The 24,257-nt window shown below is 38.1% G+C and overlaps 1 protein-coding gene and 1 long non-coding RNA gene across 2 annotated transcripts in view; one reads left to right on the top strand and one right to left on the bottom strand.

The window, feature by feature from the left end:
* Positions 1 to 13,255: 13,255 nt before the first annotated feature.
* The window catches only part of LOC129717534 (uncharacterized), a 74,368-nt gene continuing 63,366 nt past the window's right edge, over positions 13,256 to 24,257 (bottom strand). The window contains exon 3 of the long non-coding RNA XR_008726688.1: positions 13,256 to 13,535. This is a non-coding gene — a long non-coding RNA (uncharacterized LOC129717534). The remainder of the gene's footprint in view (positions 13,536 to 24,257) is intronic.
* LOC129717532 (homeobox protein B-H1-like) overlaps positions 20,824 to 24,257 on the top strand; it is a 65,093-nt gene continuing 61,659 nt past the window's right edge. The window contains exon 1 of the mRNA XM_055667501.1: positions 20,824 to 21,914. Coding sequence (XP_055523476.1) covers positions 21,518 to 21,914 — 397 coding nt within the window. The 5' untranslated portion in view covers positions 20,824 to 21,517. The remainder of the gene's footprint in view (positions 21,915 to 24,257) is intronic.

Raw genomic sequence — 24,257 nt, forward strand, 5'->3', positions numbered from 1 at the left:
GAGCAACATGGCGACAAATTCTTGATACAGCACGAGCCACCATGGCTCTCGTCTGATTGGTAAGGTAAGGTAAGATAAACCAATTTTGGAACATTTTCAATTCATTGTTTAGCAATAAAACATGGAAAACGTGTAAAAATATATCTATCCTTTATTGTACCTGATTGCAGCACCCTTCAATGTGTTACCTTTCTTGTTCGTTTGGCTCGGATTTTGACATGTTCGTTAGGCTCACAACATTCTCTTCGCATATCTCTCCCTCTGAGTATTGCTAAAATATACCATTTCACGAACTGACAGGTAGCACGGATCATGTTTTCGCAATGAAAACAATAACGTATGAGGAAAAAAATCCGAACAAACTTTGAATTTCAAATGAAAATCTTGCGCAACTTATTTTTCTAAACTTGTTTGTTTATTCAAGTAATGTAACTCATTAACTAACCTCATGAGAAAATCTCAGCTCCACATCGCGCTGATTTCCTGATCCTCTGGGGTACTTGCCTCATAGCTTTCGAATTCCGGATGTTTCCATTGTTTTGAGCTTCTTTTTGATTTTTCGATTAAACAAACGAGGTTTTTGCTCTGTAACCTTTATGGTTACAGGTGGTGCTCTGTAACCATTCGCTTCAAATTTGCCCAGAAAGTTTCAATAGACTGCAGATGTGGCACATTTTGAGGATGGCATTCTTTCGGAATAAGCTCGATATTGCCTTGCCGCAAATCCGTTAAAGTTGCACTAGCATAGTGTGGCAATGCAAGGGTTGTTGGCCGAAACACTACTTTGTCTTTTTATGGTACTCATATCCTAAGTTTTATACCCATTTCATGCAGATACTTTTTCACCGTTTTTGGATCAGCCTGAGATTTATTGCCCAGCAGTCTGTAAAATTGTGCAGAAGCATAATACTTACGGTTCGCTTGCTGACAGATCCCGAAGAGGCCGTCGTCGGAAGACCGATAGCTGGACGGATCAACGAATCGTCCGGGAAGTGAAAAAATCTCCAAAAATATCGGTCAAAGTGATTCAGGAAAACCTCTCGTTGGCGGTTTTGGTTAGAACCATACGCCGCAGATTAGTTGAGCATGGACTCAAGAGCAGATTCACAAAAAAACGTCTGTTCATTAGCAAGAAAAATGAATTGAAACGGTTGGAATTTGCCCGGAAACATGTGAACAAAACCAAAGACTTTTGGAAAAAAGTACTTTGGACTGATGAAATCGAAATTTGAGCTTTTCAACAAGAAGCGGCATGAAAGATTGTGGCGAAAGAATGATTGCGGAACGTTATTTATTTTTTGTGAATTTGCTCTTTATTCCTTGCTCAGCTAGTCTACGGCGTTCGGTTCTAGTCGAAACAGCCAACGAGAGGTTTTCCTGAATCACTATGACGGAGATTTTTGGAGATTTCTTCACTTCCCGGATGATTCGTTGATCCGTCCAGCTATCGGTCTTCCGACGACGGCCTCTTCGGGATCTGTCAGCAAGCGAACCGTAAGTATTATGCTTTTGCACAATTTTACAGACTGCTCCCCGGCTTATTCCAAATTTCTATGCAATCTTCCGCTGCGAAATGATCGTGATCTACTAGATTTTGGACTTGCATGCTGATTTTTTTCCCACCCATTTTAATTTTGATGAAAACTCTTTGTGCAAACAACAAAAATCGACTTTTATGTGCCAATGTGAACAACACTTTGTTTATATCGTGTCAACTGAACCACTAAGTGATTGTAAATAATATCGCACAGCCCTAGCTGTCATAACATGTGAAAACGAAGAGTTACTCAAAGATGTCCAGTGATTTCCATATAATTTTTTGGGAGTGGGCTTTTATTTTTGTCAATGCATTTTTGCACGCATTCAAGAAGTCATGTAATGGAGTAAACTAAATCCAAAAAAAAAAAATGAAAAAACTCGTTAATTATCTGAAAAAGTGATAAATAACAAACAATCGTGTGGAATGACGGCTGCAGATTTTTATATAAAAGTCCAGAAATCGAGAAATGTTTCTAAATACTCAAGGTGGGCTTTTATTCATGCCTATCACTGTATGACTGTATAAAACAATAGAAAGGGGTGAAGAAGCAATAGGAAAATGTGAAAAGGTAAACAAGGAGAATAGGAAAAACGTACAATTATAAGAAGTAAACAAAGTAAATTTGTAAAAATAAAACATAAAATGTTAATAAAACTTAAGGCATAGACAAACATATGTGCCACTCTATGAGGATTTCTTCGTCCAGAAAAATAACGATTATTTTAAAATTTTGTTCAGTAGGCAGTAATGCCGCTGGTATCGCTATATGCAAGCGTGCACACACACGCAAAGAAAACAACAATCAGTCATGCCACTGCACAGTGGTGCGAGAGCTCAAAAACGTGAACTTAATTAATTTGCTCTCCAAATAATGGTTTTATTGATATACTATCTTCCGAAGATATTTAGTATATAAAAAGGCTCAAATCATGACAAAAAGTTTTAGTTCGAAACTCAACCGCTAGTGGCGCTGCAAAATCTAACTTTTTAGTCTTAAACTTTAGAGAAATCAATAAAACCATTATTTGGAGAGCAAATGAATTAAGTTCACGTTTTTGAGCTCTCGTACCACTGTGCACTGGTGTTGCTGTAAGAAAAGACAAAAACCGTTTTTACGCAAATTAGTTAGAAGGCAGTAAGCTCACATGGTGGCGCACTTCAAACAAGTGCGAAGATTTTTTAGGATTTTTCCTCGAAGAGGCACGTCTATTTGTTTGTGATTAAATCTTAAAATAAAAAAATTAATGGAAAGGTGAAAAATCAAAAGTAAACACAGAAAAGGTAAAAAGTTATAATAAGTTTCAAAAAAAAGGTAGAAAGATTAAGGGTTTAATACATAAAAAGGTAAAAAAAAGTATTAAAAGTGAAAAAGTGGTTTAAAGGTAAAATAATGAGATGAACCAGTCGCTGGCTGTCAGTCGAAAAAGTTGAATTAGAGAAAAGGTAGAGTTGAAAGGTAAAACGGTCAAAAAATAGAAAGATAAAATGTAAATTTTAAAGAGGTAAACAAACAACAAGGTCAGAAAGAGTAAATAAATCTCAAGGTTAAAATGAATTGAGATTAAAGAGTAATTAGATAAAAATGTAAATAGGTAGAAAGTTATCAAGGTTAACTTAAAAAGAAAGTTGAAAATGTTAAGTTACGATAGAAAAAAAAAAAAGAAATAAAAAGGTAGCAGGCACAAATGTAACGAGATCGTAGCGGGGGCCTAGCGTGGTTGGTAACGTCTCCGCCAACCACGCTCGACGCCTGGGTTCGAATCCCACCGCCGACATAGCTGTCGATGGTTGTGAGGTGGCGTGATCCACTCACAACCAACCCAACTGGTCTAGATTCAATCCTAGTCGACACCGGGAGATTTTCTGAGGCGAAAAATCTCTGGGATCACGCCTTCCATCGCATGAGGAAGTAAAGCCGTTGGCGTCGGTCCGTTAATAAACGGGTCGTGAGTTAGGGTCCTGGGTGTGGAGTCGCCTCCCTGGGCGTCGGTGATTGGCCACAACAGTGGCGGAACTAGACCGACGGAAAATAAGCGAGAATAAAAAAAAATGTAACGAGATAAAAGATTAAAATGCAAAAAGGAAAAAGGAAAAAGAGGGTGATAATGGTAAAAAATATTAAAAGGAAAATGGTAAAAATATGAAAAGTTCACAAGGTAATATCTAAGAATGTCTTTAGTAAAAGACTAAAATGGTGAAAGGTAGAAGTGAAAAAAAATAAAATGGTGGAAAGGTAGGAGAAAGTTTTGAATGAAAAACAAAAATGGGAAAAGATTAAGACGTACAATGGTGAAACGGGAAAAGATAAAGAGATACATAATTGAAAAGGATGAAAAAGTAAAAATTTGACAAATTAAAAAGTTCTAAATGTGAAAAATTAAGATGTATAAAAATACAAACTCGAAGGGCAAACAAATTAAAAGATTGAAAAGTAAAAAAGCTGAGAAAATAAAAAGTAACAAACACAAAACGATCGAAAGATAGAAAAATAGTAAAATTGTGAAACGATGAACAGGTTTAAAAATGTAATAGTTAAAACATAAAAAGGAAAAAAGGTAAAATATAAATAGTTAAAGAGGTGTGAAGAGGTAAAATGATGAAAAGGTTAAAACTAACTCGCAAGCCAAAAGATGAAGATTAAAAGGTAGGAACGCTGGAAAAATCTAAATGTCAAAAAGTCAAAATTTCAAAATGGCTTGTGACTTTTTAGGGGATGAAGGTCAAAACAATAAAAGGAAGTGATTGTCTATATTGACAAGCGCATACGAAGTACAATGCAAATTATTATTCCTGAAATTCAACGAATAACTGTGTTGAAAATTGGCATAACCCAAAATTCTGGAGAATATCTTCAAAAAAGCTAAAAATTTGGTTTCAACTTGTTTATAATATGTAATTGATTGACACAAATATGTTAGATAGGAAAGCGAAGTTTCAAATTTGCGTGGAAATGAATACGATAATTTTCAACGCTAGTTTTCAAACCCGTTTCTCTCAAAATGCTGAATTTAGAGTTGTGCCAGTATTGCCTGAAACCGATGATATGTAGATATCTGATATGTGTAATGTTCACAATTTGATATTGTGCATGAACAGTGGTATATAAGAAACAGATTTCATAAAAAATTACGATGTTCTGCTGAGAATGCTGGAATCGTGACAGAAATTTCTTTCACTTAATTCGTGTTAAGAAAGACGGGCTGAGGGAACACATTTTTGTTATCTTATCCCCCAGCCGTAGCAACAGGCAACAGCGTTATATACTGTTGCGTGGCTGAGAATGCTTCATATAAATAAGAAATTCCGTAACGCAGTAAATCTCATTAAAATTGTTCTATTCGTTCCTGAGGTGTATTCGGCCGTGAAACGGCAAAATACCATTCAATATGGGAATTTTCAGAACTGGGAGTCACAGTACAAAATCAGTCCCAAACATCATTTCGAATTCCAAAATAGCGACTTGAGGATACCACCAAAATAGTCGAATACCATACAAATGAATGATATAACTGAAAAAAAAATGAAATAAAAAAAGGATATAACTTAAAAAAGGGCGGGCCACTTACAACATGAGTACGAAATAACCAACGCGGGAAAGGTGATTATTTTTATCAAATTGAAGCTGTGATTAGAATGCGTTGTAGATGCACTGTAGAGTGATGTTCATCGCAACCCGATGGTACTGTGAGCAGTGCTGATAAAAGTTAATTTCCCCAGCAAAATTCTTCGAAAATTACAGCCAATCATTTTCAATTTTCACTTCCAATGATCGCAGCACTCTTTCAGATACACTAGATTTTCGTCCTAGTAACGTGCTGTTATACTCAGATGAAATTGATGAAATTGATCGCGCGCATCGTTCACGGTTACGGAATAAAATTTGACGACAAATCCAACCAAGTGATCTTCACTTCAAAGCGAATAGGAAAAACAAACAGTTCACTCAACCAAAATGAACCTCACCGAAACACTTTTTCACTGACACTGACCGATGCCTTGACAATCTTCGTTAACTGATAAACTGATTTTGTTGTCTTGCTTCCATCGCATGAAATATAATGAAATGTTTTGACAGTTCACTTCCATGCAAAAAGCGGGAAGGGAGAACTCTGAAAAGATTGTAAAAAATAACGTTTATGGATGCTTTTTTTCACTTTCACTCAAGAGTGTCAACAAATATCAACCCTGGTGAGTAATATTTCACCTGCCAATCAAGACATTCGTGTTTAAAATCCACTCAGTGGAAGCATATGCATATGAAAACAATACTATAACATTTATTGCCGCTAAAGTATGCGAACAGAAAACGAGTTCGGGGCTGGTCGACCGTTACCTTTTCAATTGATTTTTGGTAATTTTTTCATTAGTTTGCAATCGAAATGATGTACTACTAGTTTAGGGCAACCCTCATCTTTCGATCAGGACAATAGACCATTTTACGAACTGACAGATGTCACGGATCCTGCTGATATTGATGCTGCTTTATGTGCGTTATGTCAGCGGTTACGAGCTTTCTGTCAAAATTTCATTCATGAATTGAGTTCAGAAACGTCTCGTAAAATGGTCTATGGCGCATTCAAAGAGGGCACATTTTCTTTATGCTTTCCATAGCATGCATGATTAAAGTAAGACGTAATCTTACGTCAACAAACAGAAAGTCAAAAAGTTACAGAGCTAATGAAGTAAACATTTCAAATGTTTCAAAACAAAAGTAAAAGTCATAAGCTCTCACTCTGAAACTAGATATTCAAATTCTAGTGTTCTAGGTCCAGAATCTACGTTCCTAATTCAAACTTTAGAGTGTTTAACCTAAACATTTAAATCTTGAGGAAAAAGTCCACAAACTCTAAATTAAAACCTAGAGTATCGAGAGAAACACCGAAAAGCCCTAACAATTCCAAATTGAAAATCCATAGCTCAAATTGACTAACCAAAAGTCTATAATGTCCAAAATCTACCGTACAATCAATAAAAGAGATCATCCAAAATTTGTTGTTAATAGGTTAATAAAGTTCGACCACGCCAAACAAAAATCTGACTCATCTCTGACAAAATCTGACGTCCGCTGTACAGATCATCGTGGTGAAAGCCCATTTTCATAATTTCGAGTTATTTTCGTGTTTACGAAAATCCAGCCTCCACAATCGAATCGTACCCGATGTAACCGAGTTGTTCAAGTGAATTATTGCAAACGTACGTACGTCACTGCATCTAGAAATAAATTCATGACTGCAGCCTAGCCATGTTTGTGTGGCTGCGAAACGGTGAGGAAATGTGGCTATAATTTGAATAATTTGTTTTTAGCACCCGGTGCTGCTGGGGCAATACTACCCCTAGTGGCGGGTGGTCAGGGGGTGGAGGTTGGTTTTGAACGAGTGCATACAGTGTGCAACCTCTGGTCTTTTTTGCCTTCTTGTATTTCAACCAACCCAACAGAGAGAAAAATGAAACCTATTGAGTCGCCATTATTTTCCACCACATTTCAACTCCCACCCTAGGATACGATTGTTGCTGGGGTGGTAGTCGGTAGCGCGCAGGATATGACGCTTGTAAATTAAGTTATTGGTAGACAGCCGACGATTGGAAACGGGTGGGAAGAGGGGAGGTTCGGGTAAAACAAACACGAGTGTAAGTTGGTTGACTTTTATGGTAATGCATTCACTTAGGAGAGCGAGAGAGGAAACGAAGCGGGACATTCAGCGTCTAATTCATTGGTAATCATTTGCACAAGTGTTTGCGTGTATGTTTGTTTGCGAGAGTAGTGTGTAGCTCACAACGAGCCAGTATGGGGGCGCATAACGGGTGAGCTAAGCAATGTACGAGTAGTGTAGTTTTGAACGCTATCATTAGACCAGCAGCAGATCAGGGATGAGGAGGGGAGCTGGGTTGAATGCATTGTTTGATGATCTATATTTGTTGACATGATGTGGTAGCAAATGAGTACATGAATGGGGATTAATTTCACATCTTGATATCGAATGCAAATCGCTCGGTGCTATTTGAATGGAGCAGTTCGAAAGCGGTGGAGACGCATGATACCGACGATTAGTTGATGATTATCGGTTGAATTAGCTTAAAATAAGGGGTAAGCTTTTTTTCATTGTTTAAGGTTATTGATCATTGTTTCAAGTATAAACTGCATCCGGGAACTATATTTACTTATTGATGAACGGTTGAAGGGGGGTAATCCACTTTAGAAATAGTTGGAAAAACTTATCGAATGCGCAATCATGTAATCATAAATGATGGTGTAATAACGTTCGTTGTGAATCACACATTCAACAAATCTGACTAGATAAAAGTGAGAAAAACTGTAACAATCATCATCAAATGAGGGATTTTCCTCTCAGATTTCAAGAATACTTTATAACTTATCAATAATATAAGAAACTTTGTGTAACGGAAATTTTAAAAAATCTAGACGTCGTTTTTAAGTTGTATTTTTTATGTCAATTCGCCAGTTGCGAATCGTGCATTTCTTTATTCGAACGTTGTATACTAAGCAGAAATTCCAAACAACCTGTAATTTCGCTATCAATCCAGAAGTTGTACACAGCACTTGAAGCTTGCTTACTTCACGTACTGGCTGCTCACTGAAATTATCTTCCCGGAGTGCGATTAATTTACCTCAACCTAAGGTAACAGCTTCTGATAGACAACGTAGATATCCTTTCGCCGCAAAACGGACAGATAATTTCTACTCTCGCAACGCGAAATCGAGCTGCTCTTCCCTGTACACAGAGAAGGGGCGGCCTGCTGCTCTCCTGTGCGAGCATTCGTACACACGAAAAAGACCGGATTGCAGGAGCCGGACCTGCGTGTATTTGAGGCATTTATTCTAATAATCAACGGTAATTACTACCCCATTACACCATCATGCTTGTGCATCGGAAGCGAAGCTGAAATTTACCTCAAAGTGCTTCTTTTGTTCCTTTTTCAACTTGTGATCATGATGGTTTCTCGTCTGCTTCGCCAGAAGGCGTTTCTCCTTCCTTTCGGGATTGCATTTATTTTCCGGATATGAAGCTGGATATGTGCTATGTTTTCTTTGCAGCTGCGTGTGGGGAGGACGATCTTGGGGGTCCGTACCGTGGGGGTCGGCAGTAAAACGAACAATCAATCCAAAACTCGTATTGGACTCCACCTCTGGGGTTTAGCTGCTGCAACTCGGTAATTACATCGTTCAGTTATTTTTTTTCTGCTATGCCTGCAGCTCTCTTGCTCTCCGATTGCTGTGAAACCCTTTGGGCACATCAGAGGTTTACGGAGCCATTGCCAGAGGGAGGGGAACTCTGTATAGACCCCTTTTGCAAGGCTTGAAAGAGTGTCGATCGTTGATTTAGAAAATAAGACGGTACAAACTACTGCCAGACCCCCCTCCCCCCGGACACGAACTTTCTGCCTCAAGGTGCGCCCATTCATGTACTGCGAAGGATGGTCGGTAGAACATTATTTTTACAAATGGCTGCAGTGCTGACCTGCTAGCTCGAAGGTACATTGTTGGCCATCGACAGCAGGAATAATGCTTGCAGTTTAAGGAATGTGAAAAAGCTTCATGGTCAACTAAAGGATAATTAATGTTTAGTATGATGGTTAGTGACGTTGGATAATTATGAATTGATGTTGATTTGATTAATCATTTTTTTTATTTTGGTCAGAAAATATTTTTTTTTACTTACTTTCATTAGTTTTTTTTTTTGATTGAGAATACTTTTCGGCTGGTTTAATTGACAACTAAAGTTTCAGAAATTTTGTGCATAAGATTGTCTGGGTTTTATCAGTGGTAGCGGTTTTATATTACTTCCTTGCAGCACATCGTTAGCGGGAAAATATTCGTTTATGGTATTTTTCTTCAATTTTAGAAAAAAACAGTGGGTTGTGTTTTTGCAGAAGAATAAGGTAATCACTTCAGTAACGCAGTTAAAAGTACAGAGAGCACACGAGAACAGAGATATGGGTTCACGCGGAATTCTCATCAAACTTTGTGTTGAAAGGAAGTCGGAAATTATAACTACAGTGACCCACACTGAAAAAAATTCATCCAAACAATTATGGTTTCATGACACCTTTTGTATTATAGCAGTAAAAAAGGTATAAACACAGAGATTGAATCAGTATTACAGATCATCTATTCTTAAGCCAAAGTTTGTGAAGTAAGTACCTAACTAGAATCTATCCATATAACGACATGACAAGAAAAAAAACCACTTTAGACATTAATGAGAAAAACAATAGTATGTTGCCAATTTAGGATCTTCAGTATGGAATATGACCACCGTGAGCCTCAACCACCTTCTGAAGACGTTTCGGCATGCTCTATACCAAATTCTTCAGACGTTGTGGGTTAATATCCTTCCAGGCTCTTGCCAATGTCGTACGTGTCCTAGTTCGTTACACCAGATTTCTCAATGTTATTGTTCAGAATTGCCCACAGATTCTCGATAGGGTTCAAATCTGGACTTTGAGCAGGCCATTCTAGAAGGTTTATTCGCTTTGACTTAAAGAAAGTCTTGGTTTTCTTGGCAGTATGCTTGGGATCATTGTCCTATTGGAAGATAAGTTTGCCTACGCCAGTTTTTATGACTGACTCACGCAGTTTTTAATTGATGTTGTTAATGTAGTTGTCAGCTGTCATTATACCGTTTATTTAACCAAATTTCCTACTTCAGCCCAGGCAAAGCAGCCCCAGACCATGTTGTTTCCACCATTGTGCTATACCGTAGGCTTTTTTATTTTTGGGACTGAAGTATGGTAGCTTGCGTGTGAACTTGCTCCGTAACCCATGCGGTTAATCGTACGATCCGACATTGAAAGCTGAGGGTTTGCCTTGATGGATCGAATGGTCACCGATGGGTTTTTCTTTATTTCGCGAATGATCATTGTATCAGTACGATGATCCGTTTACTTTCCCCAAATTTCCTGTATAGCTCCACGACTAATTCCATATTTTGCAGCAATTCTCCGTTGGGATAGGTTATCCTCACAGTCTTTTACTGCTAAATTACTGATAGGAATCGAAATTTGTTTACCTGTCATACTTTTTTGAAATTCCAACACTCTTTTCTGCGATAAAAAACTGAGACACAGCTTAAATTGAGCGTAAATGGCGCGAATGTTTTGTTTTGACATGAGGCCACATTAGTGCCGAGGGGTGCGTCAAGGTTCAATTACAAAATATCGTAAAATTTTATGGTGGATTTTTTCTCCATGTCATACCCTTTTCAAACATAATTTATCAAATCTACCTAGAACTTACAAAATTTGTGAATGAAATTGAAATTTTTATTCATTGTTCGATAAGGATTGATATGACTAAAGAAGATTTTCATTAGTCATTGAAAACATATGTCTTTTAGATTGCATGCGTGTGCAAAGTAATATTGCCGAAGAATAAGTTAAGGTTTTTTTCCCTGTATAGACTCATCACTGTGACCAAAAACATTCAATCTATTGTTATATAGGCCTGGTATTTTTTGTATTCCGCACTTCATTTTATTGGCAGTATTGGAGTAAGTGATAAGCTTATCAATCATATCCGTGCTCATGTGTTAGTTTTACTCTTCCGTTCCAAGCTTACTGCTCTACTATACCCAGCCTCTTTCCATCCTATCAATATCCTACGAATTACAATTCCCTGAAGAGAACTCCCATACCTTACTCAGACCAGTTTCATTATAAGAGGACTTATATTTATAGAATAAACCCATGGTAAAAGTCCTTTGAGTACCAAGTGGCCTGATTCTACTGAGATTCGAACTCATGATCACCCGCTTGTCAAAGCGGACTCTGAACCTTGCGGCTACGGCGCTCTCCATCTGATCTAAAATTTTACTTTTGTTTTCCAAAAGTGTTGCGCCATTCCAATCCATTCCACAATATTTTGGTCATAGCTAAACCTAAAAGGTTGGTCAAACCCGTTCATCGGCAAATTTATTCCCAGAAAACAAATTAAAAACTAGTCGCTAGCTCTGATGATTAGGGGTTAAAAGGAACACGTAAATGTTACAACGGAAAAAAACATCAGAGCGATCCTACATGCAAAATTTTGCATTTTGGTATTATGTAACTCTTGTACGTTACTTCAAAGGGTGTATAGAATCAAATTGCATCATAAAAAAATTAATTTAGTAAATTTCACTCATCCAACCAATCGCCTTCTAACTTTCAGGTAGTAAAAAAACATGTTGTTTAGTTTTTTCACTGTTCGTTTATTCAATTTTATCCCCATCTCCAAATGCACGAACTTTCCTCTTTACGCTGGTCATAAGGTTTTGTACAAGGTTTGAACCAACTGTTTATTTTACGAAAATCATTTTCCGATTCCGATTTTACTTCCCGGAACACTACGTCTCAATTGGCCGTTCAGGTGCTTTCAAAGGATTGAGATGCTTCGGAACGAAATTGATTTCTTTAGTCTCGTACCGCTTCAGAACATTTTTCGAGTAATGACACGGAGCAATATCTGGCCAGGAAGTTGTAGTACCATTGTGTGACCTCAGAAGTGAAAGTAAATGCTTTTGAAGGCAATCCTTCAAGTATACCTGCCCATTGACCGTCCCGGTTATCACAAATGGGGTGTTCCGCTTCCCACACGAGCAAATTTCTTGCCAAACCATGTACTTTTCAGCGAACTGTGACACCTTCTGTCTTCTGACGTTCTCAGGAACTTCGAATTTACGATGAGCGGTGAAGTACTGGAGCCCCGGAAGCTGCTGGAAGTCTGCTTTTACAAATGTTTCGTCATCCATAACGAGGCAATGTGGTTTCGTCAACACTTGGGTGTAGAGCTTTCGTGCACGTGTTTTCGTCACCGTATTCTGCCGTTCATTGCGATTTGGTGCCTTCTGCACTTTTTACTCCTCTACGTTTTTTCGCATCTCGAACGAAAATTTTACCCAAATGCAGTTTTTCAGCCACATCTCTAACTGAACTGTTCGAAGTCCTCTTAAAAGCTTGAACTACCCGCTTGTGATCCTTTACACTATACGGAGATCCATTATGGCCTCTTTTTTCTTTTCGGTCGATGGTCAAACGCTCATTGCACCAATTTTAAACACGAGTTATTGTAGAATAAACCGATCCCAGTTTCCTGCCGATTGCGCGATGAGAAAGATAAGGATTTTCGAGGTATGAACGTAGAATTTCTTTGCACCTCCTCTGTTCTTCCGTCTGCATCTCCGTAAGCAAAGATTGCATGAGCAGCTCAGTGCAACTTACACAGTGTCAACAATACACATTAAACAAGTTTCACCCAAATGTTCAATAGAAAATACCTAATGAGTAAAAAGTTACAGCCATTTGATTCCGTACTGGATTCTGTCAACGCCAAGTCAACTAAAAGTTTCATCTCGATACGTGTAGTTTGCGAAGTAAGAGATGCAAAAAGAAAAATAATTCTGCACGATCATGTCGAGAACCCGACGTAGTACGCTTTGAAAATCACAAAAACACTAAAATTTTCTAAACCAACTGTTTGCTCAAACGTTTCCGAGAATGAATGACTGTGACCCAGGAGGATCAGAGTAAGCGTGTGCGGAAAATGATGGCGCGAAATCTATAGAGAAAGCTCGTGATTGAATTCGACGACTGACGGAATAATTTTCTTATATTTTTATCTGAAAGCACAATAGATTACCTTCATTTTAACTACTTGTTACGGATTCTGAATAAAGCTTTAGTAGAGCGGGGGCCTAGTGTGGTTGGTTACGTCTCTGCCAACCACGCTCGACGCCTGGGTTCGAATCCCACCGCCGATATAGGTGTCGATGGTTGTGAGGTGGCGTGATCCACTCACAACCAACCCAACTGGTCTAGATTCAATCCTAGCCGACACCGGGAGATTTTCTGAGGCGAAAAATCTCTGGGATCACGCCTTCCATCGCATGAGGAAGTAAAGCCGTTGGCGCCGGTCCGTTAATAAACGGGTCGTGAGTTAGGGTCCTGGGTGTGGAGTCGCCTCCCTGGGCGTCGGTGATTGGCCACAACAGTGGCAGAACTAGACCGACGGAAAATAAGCGAGAATAAAAAAAAAAAGCTTTAGTATTTGGCACGTTAACTGTTTCCTTGGTCGTAGACTATTCAAGTTTTGGCACGAACACATTCTTTCTTATGATTAGTTTCGGGTTCTATTTTCTGCAGAAAATCCTGATGTAAATTTCGGTTTTCTTTCATCAAAGCTTCAAATAGTTTTTTGATTGAAAATTGCTCAAGAGTATTTCCCTTGGGGCAAGACACTATTGATATACTGCGAAATATTTCCAATATTCAATATTACGAAGTATTTATCGTTGCATTTCTGGGCACCCCTCTATTTAAATTATAGCTCGTTGACATTATATTATCGTTGCAGGGTTGTCAATTGGCAGATAAACGATAAATATCAAAATATATCTACCGATATCTAGTAATATTATCGAAATATTTTTTATGAATATAAAAGTGTCTAGCCTCTAGGTATTTCCTGTTTTTTTTTAATATCACCTCATCGATAATTCTCAATCTTTCTACACGCAAATGTTGGACTGTGCGTAACCACTGTTTCGGAACCAGTACAACGAATGTGTGTAGTTCATAACGCATTTGGTGCTCTGGCGAATGTTCAATGTATTGGACGGCTCAAATGCTGCTATCGTTGAAGCAGTGGAAACAGTAATCATTACTGATGATCTTGGTACTGACAAATATGAACTGATCGATTTACTATCATGAATCCGGCCATTCAAAAATATCGTCGAATCAATAACAATTAAAAAGACATTGGATGTGTTTAAAACATTCTGCATTCAACGACGACTCTGGTTTTACTCATATGCATTCGGTTCCACGTTACTGGCACCAGCGTCAGTAAAAGCTGTTGCAACAAGGCTCGCTATAGATCATTGCACGATGACGTCACAAAAAACGAAGAAGAAAGAGATTTGACAGTTGTCGCGGGTTTGTTTACATAGTAAAATTTATCGGCTCGAATAAAAATGCGGAAGTGTCTTGTTAAAACTTGCGTTTCCAAGAATAAACCAAAAGATCACAGTAACGAAATCGCATAGGCGGAGAGTTATCCCATCTTTTTCGTACTCGTATACATTTTCACTCCTATTACATAAAAAGTGAATGAAACATCTTGTAAACAAACCCGTGGGAAGTGTCAAAAAAGTGAGGTTATTATTCGTGTGCAATGATTTATTGGCTGTTTCGGTTGCTGACGGTGATTAGGGATGCACGAGCTTTTTATACGCACCGGCTCGCGAAAGTCACCAGTGGTTTTTTGAGCGCCCCAAAACTGATCGTTTGCTTAAAACCTAGGGACTAGACACCTTTATTTTCATGAAAAATATTTCGATAATATTACACGATATTGGTTGATATATATTGATATTTATCGTTAATCTGTCAATTGACATCACTCCAGCGATAATTTGATGTCAATGAGCTATGATTCAGATAGAGGGGTGCCCAAAAATGCAACGATAAATACTTTGTAATATTGAATATTGGACATATTTCGCAATATATCAATAGTGTCTTGCCCCTAGCCCAAACCGAAGTCTACCGAAACACCACGATTTTGTGTGTATTATACATATTCTGATTTCGATCTCTGTCAATGTATGCATTACGCAACTGTTGCGTTATCATTTGACACGTGTAATTTTGTAATTTATGTTCGATAGTTTCTTTAAAGTACGATTAATAACATGTAACATCAATTTTCACATAATCAATATGATCATCGTTGTTTATCGTAATGATAACACTGGCCGACAAAATGAAAGAAAATGTGCATTCCAAAAGCTCAAACCGGAAAAACAAAAGATTATAGCTATTCAACCATTCCTAAGAATATTGGTGCCCCTAGCTATTACCAAAACGCGTCCACTTCAGGGATGCCACATATAGATTTTTCTGTATTTTACAGATTTTTGAACTGAAAAAGCAAAACAGAATCTGTATTACAGAATTGCAGAATATTGCCAAAAATACAGATTTTTTTGTTATACCAACGAACTGAAACCAATTTAAAAAGTAGAATTCGATTCGATTTTCGAAGTTTTGTAAAAAAAACGACATCAGGATTATGTAGGTATCGATGAAGAAAAAATGGAATGTGACTTGAACGAAGCCCGAAAACGAACGTTTCGAAATATTTGTCAGGATTTCCATTCAAAATTCGTAAAACCAATTGCAAAGAGGTGCGATTTCACCGATCCTATTGTTAAAATGGCAGCTTTGAGTAATCTTAAATCGTTTGTGAAATTGGAAAATTTAAATGATGCGACAATTCCCCAAATTCGTAACAATAACTGACTGACAAGGGCTGTCTAACGAATTTCGCACGCTCGAAAAAAACTTTTTTAACGGAAGATTCATTGAAACAAATGACTTAACTTGGTCTGAGCTGTTGAACACCATTAGGCGGGATGGTAATTTCAAGTTACTATAACAGATCATTTGAGAGATTTTTTTATATAAATCCAAACTCTTCGGCTTGTTTAGAACGCATACTTTTAATATATAGTTGAAACCAGAAATTGCATGGCCCCTAAGCTAATGAGCTCAATTTCAAAAGCTGAAAGCTGATAAAAGATTTAAAACGGTAAAAAATGCATTGGAGGTAAAGACAACATTCTTTCTTTACATTTAAGATCATAAAAGTGATTAAATTTTATTTCTGTACTTTTTTTACTTCAAGTTTATTTTTCTCTGATTAGCATTGATGTCAGATAGGACCTTTTGAAATGTTTCTCTAGATTTTTCGCGGAAATTGTTTACGATCGCGATGTTTACCAGTGTAAAAAGTATACAAAGTATACAGAGTTTGAGTGGTTCTGCGTGAATTATAGGTGCCGGTATTTGTGAAAAATATTCTAGTAGTCACCGGAGCAAAAAAGAAAAACAACATCGAGAGGAAGATAATTAATGGTGTGAAAAATAGTAGTTAGAAAGCGTTTTGAAGGTTTCACGATGTATTCAAAGGTTGAAATAGATAGTGCTCTGGTGCAGGATTAGCAGTTATGTAACAAATGATTAAGTAAGTGATGAGGCATTCAAGGTCCTTCCATGAAAGAATTTTTTTCCTTTTACGTCTTGTGTACTTAGAAACGATCAAAGCAAGGGGCGTTTTGGCCAAACGAACATGTTTCTGTACTGCTTATTAGAAAAAGGACTAAATCGACATACTGACCATCGCTTGAAATATTAAACAATATGCAAAAGATTATTTGCTAATAATAATTTCTGTCATGATTTTAAGATTCATAAGATAAGATTAATGAGGAGGCCCATTTTGTGGAAGTCAGTGTCAGTGATGTTAGTAACGCGTATGCCTCCGAGCACTGAAAAAACTGCGCACGCTCCATCCAAGTGTTTCATCAATTGGATATTAAAATGACTCCGTATTGTTATAAGAAGAATTTTTTTTATCGAATTCAATCATTTTTCACTTTCGTTTCAAGTTGTCGCACACATCAACTTAAATCCATGAGCCGCACTTCTTTTACGTATGATTCCAACATCCCTTTCAAGTGAATTACACTTGAATTTGCCCCACTGTTTCATCACAGTGATTCTCATGTGCGAAACACTTTCAGTTGATTTGTTTTGTTTTTACATGTCAAATGAAGTGCCGTTTGTGCTGAAAAGTAGAAAAATGGCGAAAGATGAGAAGTCAGCGAGTGTCATACGGCTTAGAAGTTCGACAATTTTCCGGACTACATCTGTGAGTTTTTGCAAGGTAAGTGATTTATGTCACGTAAAAGAATCGAATTCTAATTTTATTTCGTTCTTCCAGCACAAAATCACAAAGATTCTGATGGAAGCATCTTTACGCTAGAGGAAAGTATTTGTTTACTAATTAAAATTAAATTCAATTAATTAAATTCTTTGTTTGCTTTACAGGCTTCTTCAACAGAGAAGTAAAGATTATATTTGGCGATTAATTATTATAATGAATATTAAATTTTAAATTTTATAAATAAAATGAAGGTTATGTAATAAAAACCATTCGAAGCTCGGCAAACATTCATTTGAGATTCAAAATCCAAACACTCTATGTCTATATGTCATAACACGAGAATTGAAAGTGTTTTCCTTTTGAAAATGAGGTGTTGCACGATAAATAATTCTAAAGTGTTTCGCATATGAATTCTATATGTTTTGACCAGTAGGGCGAAATCAAGTGCAAAACACTTTATAGTGTCGTGTCGATTTCTTTGAGTGTGGATGGAAGCAATCTACATACACTGAAAATAATGTATACATGATTAACGAGTAGTTTCTACTCGATTTGTGATAAAAGACAAATCATTTCAAACCAAAATGGAATCCAGTCCATCGCAGATCATCTTATTTTCACAATAGCTAGTTATTACTCAATTGCGTTGCATACGATTTTTGGTGTATTCAAAATGACATTTTACGGGATAATTGAAATTTTAATGAAACACAAATGAGTGAAATGTAAAAGGGGCTGAAAATATTCTTCTGCTATCAGTCATATAAAATAACAAATCTTGTTTTTTAAACTATTTCATTGAAAAATATTTCAATAACGTTACATCTTATGTCACGTTGAAAAGATATGAAGATTTTAAGAGTGATCAATACACTCAGATTAATCATTGCATTTCAGTGTTATAGATCTCAAAAACTTACATCATAACTCTTGTTATTGTGATACATTTTACTGTTAATTTTGAAATTGACAACATAATCCAATCATGTTGCATTTAAAAAAAAAATCATTTCCCCAAAAAAAAAAATCAAACCCAAATCAAAACGAATAAATAACCCTTAATTTTGAAGCAGCACTACATTATACGAAAAATTCAGAAAAAAATACCTCATTCAAGCAACTGCTCAAACTAAACTAAAGCTTGTCGGCGGAACAATCTCCACAAATTTTCATTCTAAATCAATTCGATCCCGAAATCATTCATTTTACTCTGTTGTCGATCTCTCGGTGCCAATCGCTTCCCAATCAAAACAACAGGGTTGGTAATAAGTTTGACAACCAATGCAAGGTCAGTCGAGTTTCACACTTTCAACAGTTTATACCTGTTTTTTTTTTTAAATAATTGCTAAAATTTTGGTAGGATAACGTTAGTTGAAATTATTAATGTTGAACATAGCGGCTGGACAACTATATTTTAATGAAAAAATATTTCGACAATATACGATATCGGTTGATAGTTATCGTTTATCTGTCACATTGATATAACTCCGACAATAATGTGACGGCAAGGAGTTGTGATATAGGAAGAGGGGTGCCTAAAAATGCAACCATAAGTACTTTGTAATATCGAATATTGGAAATATTTCGCAATATATCAATAGTGTCTTGCTTCTAGTGTTAAACCACTTATGATATTTTCTTTGTAACAAATAGTGCGGAAACAAATTATCAAACGCAGATGCACAAGAACAGAATTGTATGTTAGATTTGTTAGACACGTTAAATTTCGCTCATTGAATTTATTAATTGAGCTTTACTCTAGGCTTAGACTGTTTCCTAATTATACAGGTTAGGGTAGGTAGAAGCACTGAACTTAAGTGCACTATAAGTGCTCGAACATCGCTTCAAATACTTATACATTTTGTAGGAATTTAAAACCGATGATTAGTTGCGAGAAATATAAATCTGCTGTGAATTTGGTAACCCTACTATTGATCCTTTTATAAAGAACTTAATCATTTTTTCGGCAAATACATAATCGATTTGATCGCTTCTAGTTAAGTTAGGTTTGAAACCTGTTTTGACAGATGTATGTGAAATATGTGTGGTATATGTGATTTTCGTTAAATTAAAAATGTTTATTGAGCTCTTCGATTTCACAATGGGAGGTGTAGTTTAAAAATTATTTGCAAAAATTCGTTTCAAACATGCGAAATTGAATAGTATAGCACGATTTTCATTATGTTTTTTGTTTCGAATAATAGTAGTATACGATTCAAGATAACAGATCAAATTCCATTAAAAAATCCAATAAGAAATTCAAACAAAGCTGAAAAAGGTGTAATATTCTTGCGGATAATCTTTATGTCTCATCTGTCAGACGACCATTTATATATAAAGAATTGGAGTCAACGCACGTTTGTAACTAGCAATGCAATTGCCAATTTCTGTGGAAAAATAAAAGCTGCTATCGGTTAAACTAAAAAGCTCACCCATATCTCTGCACCGAAGTCACTGTTCCAGCGGATTATATCTCCACCTTCTAATGCTCGACCAGTGTCAAACGGATTTCGGCAAAAGTGTCAATTAGGCAGACATCTACGGCCAGCACTGCTGCCGGGGCGACAGCGATTCGCCATTAATGCTGCTGTTTTTCACAATTTAAATTTTAAATTAAACCTTTTATACTGTTATGTAGTTTGAAAGCATCTCCCTCGCTCGCTCGTACCTTTCGCTGTGCGCTTAGAGTGTCACTTTTTTTCTGCTGCTTCTGCATCCCAGCCACCTATCCCAGCCTGCTGTGTCGCGCCCGAAATTTCCGGAACGGTGGTGAGGAAAAACTTCTAAACCATCAGATCACGATACGTACGAAATCCATTTTGGGTGCGTGGCGGAACATCCGGCCTGACCGGGTAACGAGCGGGGCGCGGGAGTTAATAGCGCAAATTGAGGGAAAACATGACGGCTTACGAAAAGAATAAGAATATTTAGCCGCAGGCTGTCCCGCTCTCTCCTAGCTGGAAGGTGCGGCCAGTCGGCGCTACTCGCTCTCCTGTAGCGGGTAGCGAGGTGTGATTTTGCTGTGCTGCCTTCGGGGATGAAGGAATCTGCAGGCGAAGTAAAAAGCATCAGGTTGCGTCGGTTGTGAGTTAAATACTGGTTTTGTGCTGGTTGGCGTGGTGTTGGTGATGGCCGCAGGCTCCACCCCTTCGAGCTCTCTTTTCCATTTGTTCCGTTGCAGAGCCAGCCGATGTAATCACACGTTTCTGCTGCGTTGGGTTGCCTCGATGGGAGGCGTGACCTATGCTTGTGCTTTTAGCGCTCGCTTGCTGGCACGAATACCGTTTCGTTTCGTTGGTGTGCGTGTGATCGGTGCCTTATTTATCAGCGGATTTTCTTTATGCAACTGTTCATCACACGAGCAGTCTCCGTTTTGGAACCAGGCGGAAGAGAAATCTCTCTCTTCAACCCGGCGGTTGATGGTGTGAGTGCGATATTGCGTTCATTGCGTCCGTCCCTCCCGGGTTACACTGGGCGCATGGTGGTGTTGTGCTGCCGGATCCGGTTTTGCCAGCGATCTCGTTGCGGCAGTGTGCGGCTGTGTTGACGGTCTGAAAGTGTTCGCTTTTTAGTGTACGTTTAACGCTGATCGATAGAACATGTGCGTTTTTGTCCTGCACGTCGGTGGCAGGTTTTGAACTACTATTGAACTACCCTGCGCTTTGTGGCTTATCTCTGCGCCGAGAAGGTGCCGTGTGTCGGTGGTTACAACGGTCCGGTTTGTTGTTCGCGTCGTGAGAAGTGTTGTTGTTGATTGATACGAAAGGAAGATAACAAAAAAAAAAAAAAACGAAAGATCTAAGTGACCACAAAGTAGTGCGAAAAAGCCGTCGCTTACTATGGTTATGAATATTTTTCGCGAAATTCACCTAGAGCTTCGTGTGAAAGTGTGAACGTGAATCAAGGATAGTTTGACCTGAAGTTGTGACGATTAAAGGATTAGATCGTGAAGATTCTCAATCGACACAGGATCCGATAAAACGGGAAGGCTCTTGGCCACTAAGTGACACAAAAGGTTATTTGGATTTGTAGCTCAGGACTTCGGTGCGAGGCGACAAGCGGTAAAAATAAAACTAGGAAGTGTAAAACAAGTGCACCGGACGGCGACGGCGGAAGGGGGACCAATTTCCGATCGCAAGAGTCCGTAAAAAGCAGTCAAAATCGTGCTCCAGTGGCATATCCCGGGCGAAAGCCCCTTCGAGCAGAGCAAGATTAATAGCCTATCGGATATCACCGGTGGAGGCGGCGGCATGACGGTACCGGTACAGCGAAACTCGATGGCCGTGTTACAGCCTCCGCGGTCACGGTTCATGATCACCGATATCCTGGGCGGTAGTCAGAACCATCACAATCACCACCACCAGACGACACACCAGGGTGGTGGTGGAGGCGGCCCCGATAGTATCAACGGTAGTAGTAGCGAGGGTCGTACGCCCAGTCCGGGTCCCCGGGATCTTAGCATTGTGGCGGGACACCACCTGCAGCACCAGGGCGCCGCTGTGTTGGCGTCCGGTGGACAACATCACCTCGGACTGCATCATCATCATCTTCACCACCATCATCAGCTGGACGATGATCAGGATGTCAAGAGCGAAAGCGATAGCGACGACAGCTGCCCGCTGGATAATTCCAGCGTGTGCAGTAACGGTGAGTGGTTTTAAGGTTTTCTTTTGTTCTCGGGGAAGTTCTGTAAACTCTGGTGTGGAGAAACCGCGAAAAAGTGTTAAGATATGTGAAACTTAATGGCGGACGTATTCCATTGACGGAAATGTGCAGTCTTAGAAAACATAATCTCACTCTTTTGAAAGCTCAGAGAGATTATTTTCATAGTGCTGGAGATGCCAACCTTTACTCTTTCGAAATAAGTTGAAATGTCGGGTTTCAAATAGAATCTTCAACTTATCTTCAAGAGTCGGCAGTATTTGGTATTTTGGAGTTGTGCTTTGTAAGAAAGATCCGCAGAAGGTAGTTTCACCTTTTAAAATGTTAGTTTAGATAGCGGAAACTGTGATATCTATAATAAAACTCGGTGACATCATATCTACTAAGATCAACCAGAAGATCAAGGACATCGTCGGTGTGATGTTAACGTGATAGATAAACGATAAATATCGATGTTCTGCAACGGATATCGTATGATGTTAACATGTTTTTTTATTAGTAGTGATATTTTTCCTAAAAACCTACTTTGAATGTTAGCAACGATAATTTTTGCAACTTTAAAGTTTCAAAACACGCAAAAGCTAATGAATGTTGAATTTATTCAACCGAAAACATGAATTATTGGTGAATTCCAATTTCGTGAACATTTTTCAACGTGATACGCATTGACGTGAGCCATATCCAATGAACCAGGATGCTGAATGTGCAAAACACAGCAGTTTGCCTAAATTTGGAAATTTGATGATTTCTGGTTTTTGTAAGTCTGACTCAATAAATAAAATAAATTCAGAACAATCAAAATCATAGATGCATTTTTCATCGAAACATTATAAAAGTTTTAAATCATTCACGTGTCTTTATATAATGCGGCAACCAACCGGTTCACAGTTGCCCGTGAACTGTGGCTCATGTTTTTGTACAGTACGCACACCAGAAAATCCGTCATCATCCGTCACCAAACACTGCGAAGGATTTAAAGTGTATCGATTGCATGTATTGGGCACTGTACATCGATACAAATGTTTCCGTTCATTATCACGAATAAAAGCCCGACTTAAAACGGCATCGCAGGACACACAACATGCGGTTGTTCATTTTGAAGAGATGTTTTTTTTGTTTTCAAATCCTCTGCAATAATGATGTTGGGCTGAAATTGTTATAGAATATTGTTACATGTTGTTTGTAATGTAATTGATTAGGAAATTATTGATTTGATGAAAGATCAAATACTTACTGCTAGCAAACGAATAAAAAGCGACACCAATTGTTCTTCGGAAACAGATAATATCGCTGTTGAAAACTTTCGACATATAAATATACTCAGGGGTGAGTAAACATCATGGATAGTAACTCAAAACTGAGTAAACATGGTAATTATGAAAATTTGGGTAAATGTTTCTCAATTATCCAGTACCCGATGACTCACTTTTTGACATTTTGCATAAGAATACCAAACTGAGTAGATCCTAATCAAATTAGAGTTAAAATAAAGCAGCGTGAGCATTAATATTTCGCAATATTTCAACAGTGTCTTGCCCCTAGATTACACAAGTTTATGGAATTAAACGTAAATTTTGTGAATCTGTAGCTTCTGCTAAAAGTCTGCAGCATGTAAATTCTATAAGGTTACATAAAGCAGATAAATCGTTACAAAATGCAGATAAATCTACATTTGGAGCACCTCTACTGACATTGTCAGAAATAAATAACAACAGATGAGATAATATCTAGCGTCAAGCAACAGAAGGGCGTATCTGCGTACTTCAAGAAATTCAGTGACAGTTTTTCATATGCTAATAAGGCAAAAATTTGGGGGATTTGTAGCAACGATAGTATCTATATTCTCGTGTTTCAAATTAACCAGCTGCTTGTTTAATCCAGGATTGATCAATAACCAATCCGGGAAATACAAGCAGCATCTCTATATTTGGGTAATGTTTGACAGAGTTTCGCTGCGCCTTTTCTCAAGGTCCATTACCCATTTTCAACAAATTTTCTTTTCATACCTTTAAAATTTAATCCTCAAAAAAGTCACTCACTAATCACCGCGAATTGACAACCTTCGATCGTGCTTTGTTGTGACACCAGAGGTTCAAAAGTCAATCAAAGACCAACCATGGACAAATCGGGCGCGGCGTGAGAAAAAGAATCAGTCAAACTCAATCAAGACGTCACATCCCGAGCAAATAAGCTTCAACCGCCAGAGCATCGACACATCTTCGGTCTCTGTTACTCAGCCCCTTTTGACGAATACGTTGAGCGTACCCGAACCGGCGTTAATGGCTTCGTCGCTAATCTGCTTACACAGGGAAACCCGGTTCACGTTTC

Source organism: Wyeomyia smithii, chromosome 1, assembly GCF_029784165.1.
Source record: "Wyeomyia smithii strain HCP4-BCI-WySm-NY-G18 chromosome 1, ASM2978416v1, whole genome shotgun sequence".
Lineage (NCBI taxonomy): Eukaryota > Metazoa > Arthropoda > Insecta > Diptera > Culicidae > Wyeomyia > Wyeomyia smithii.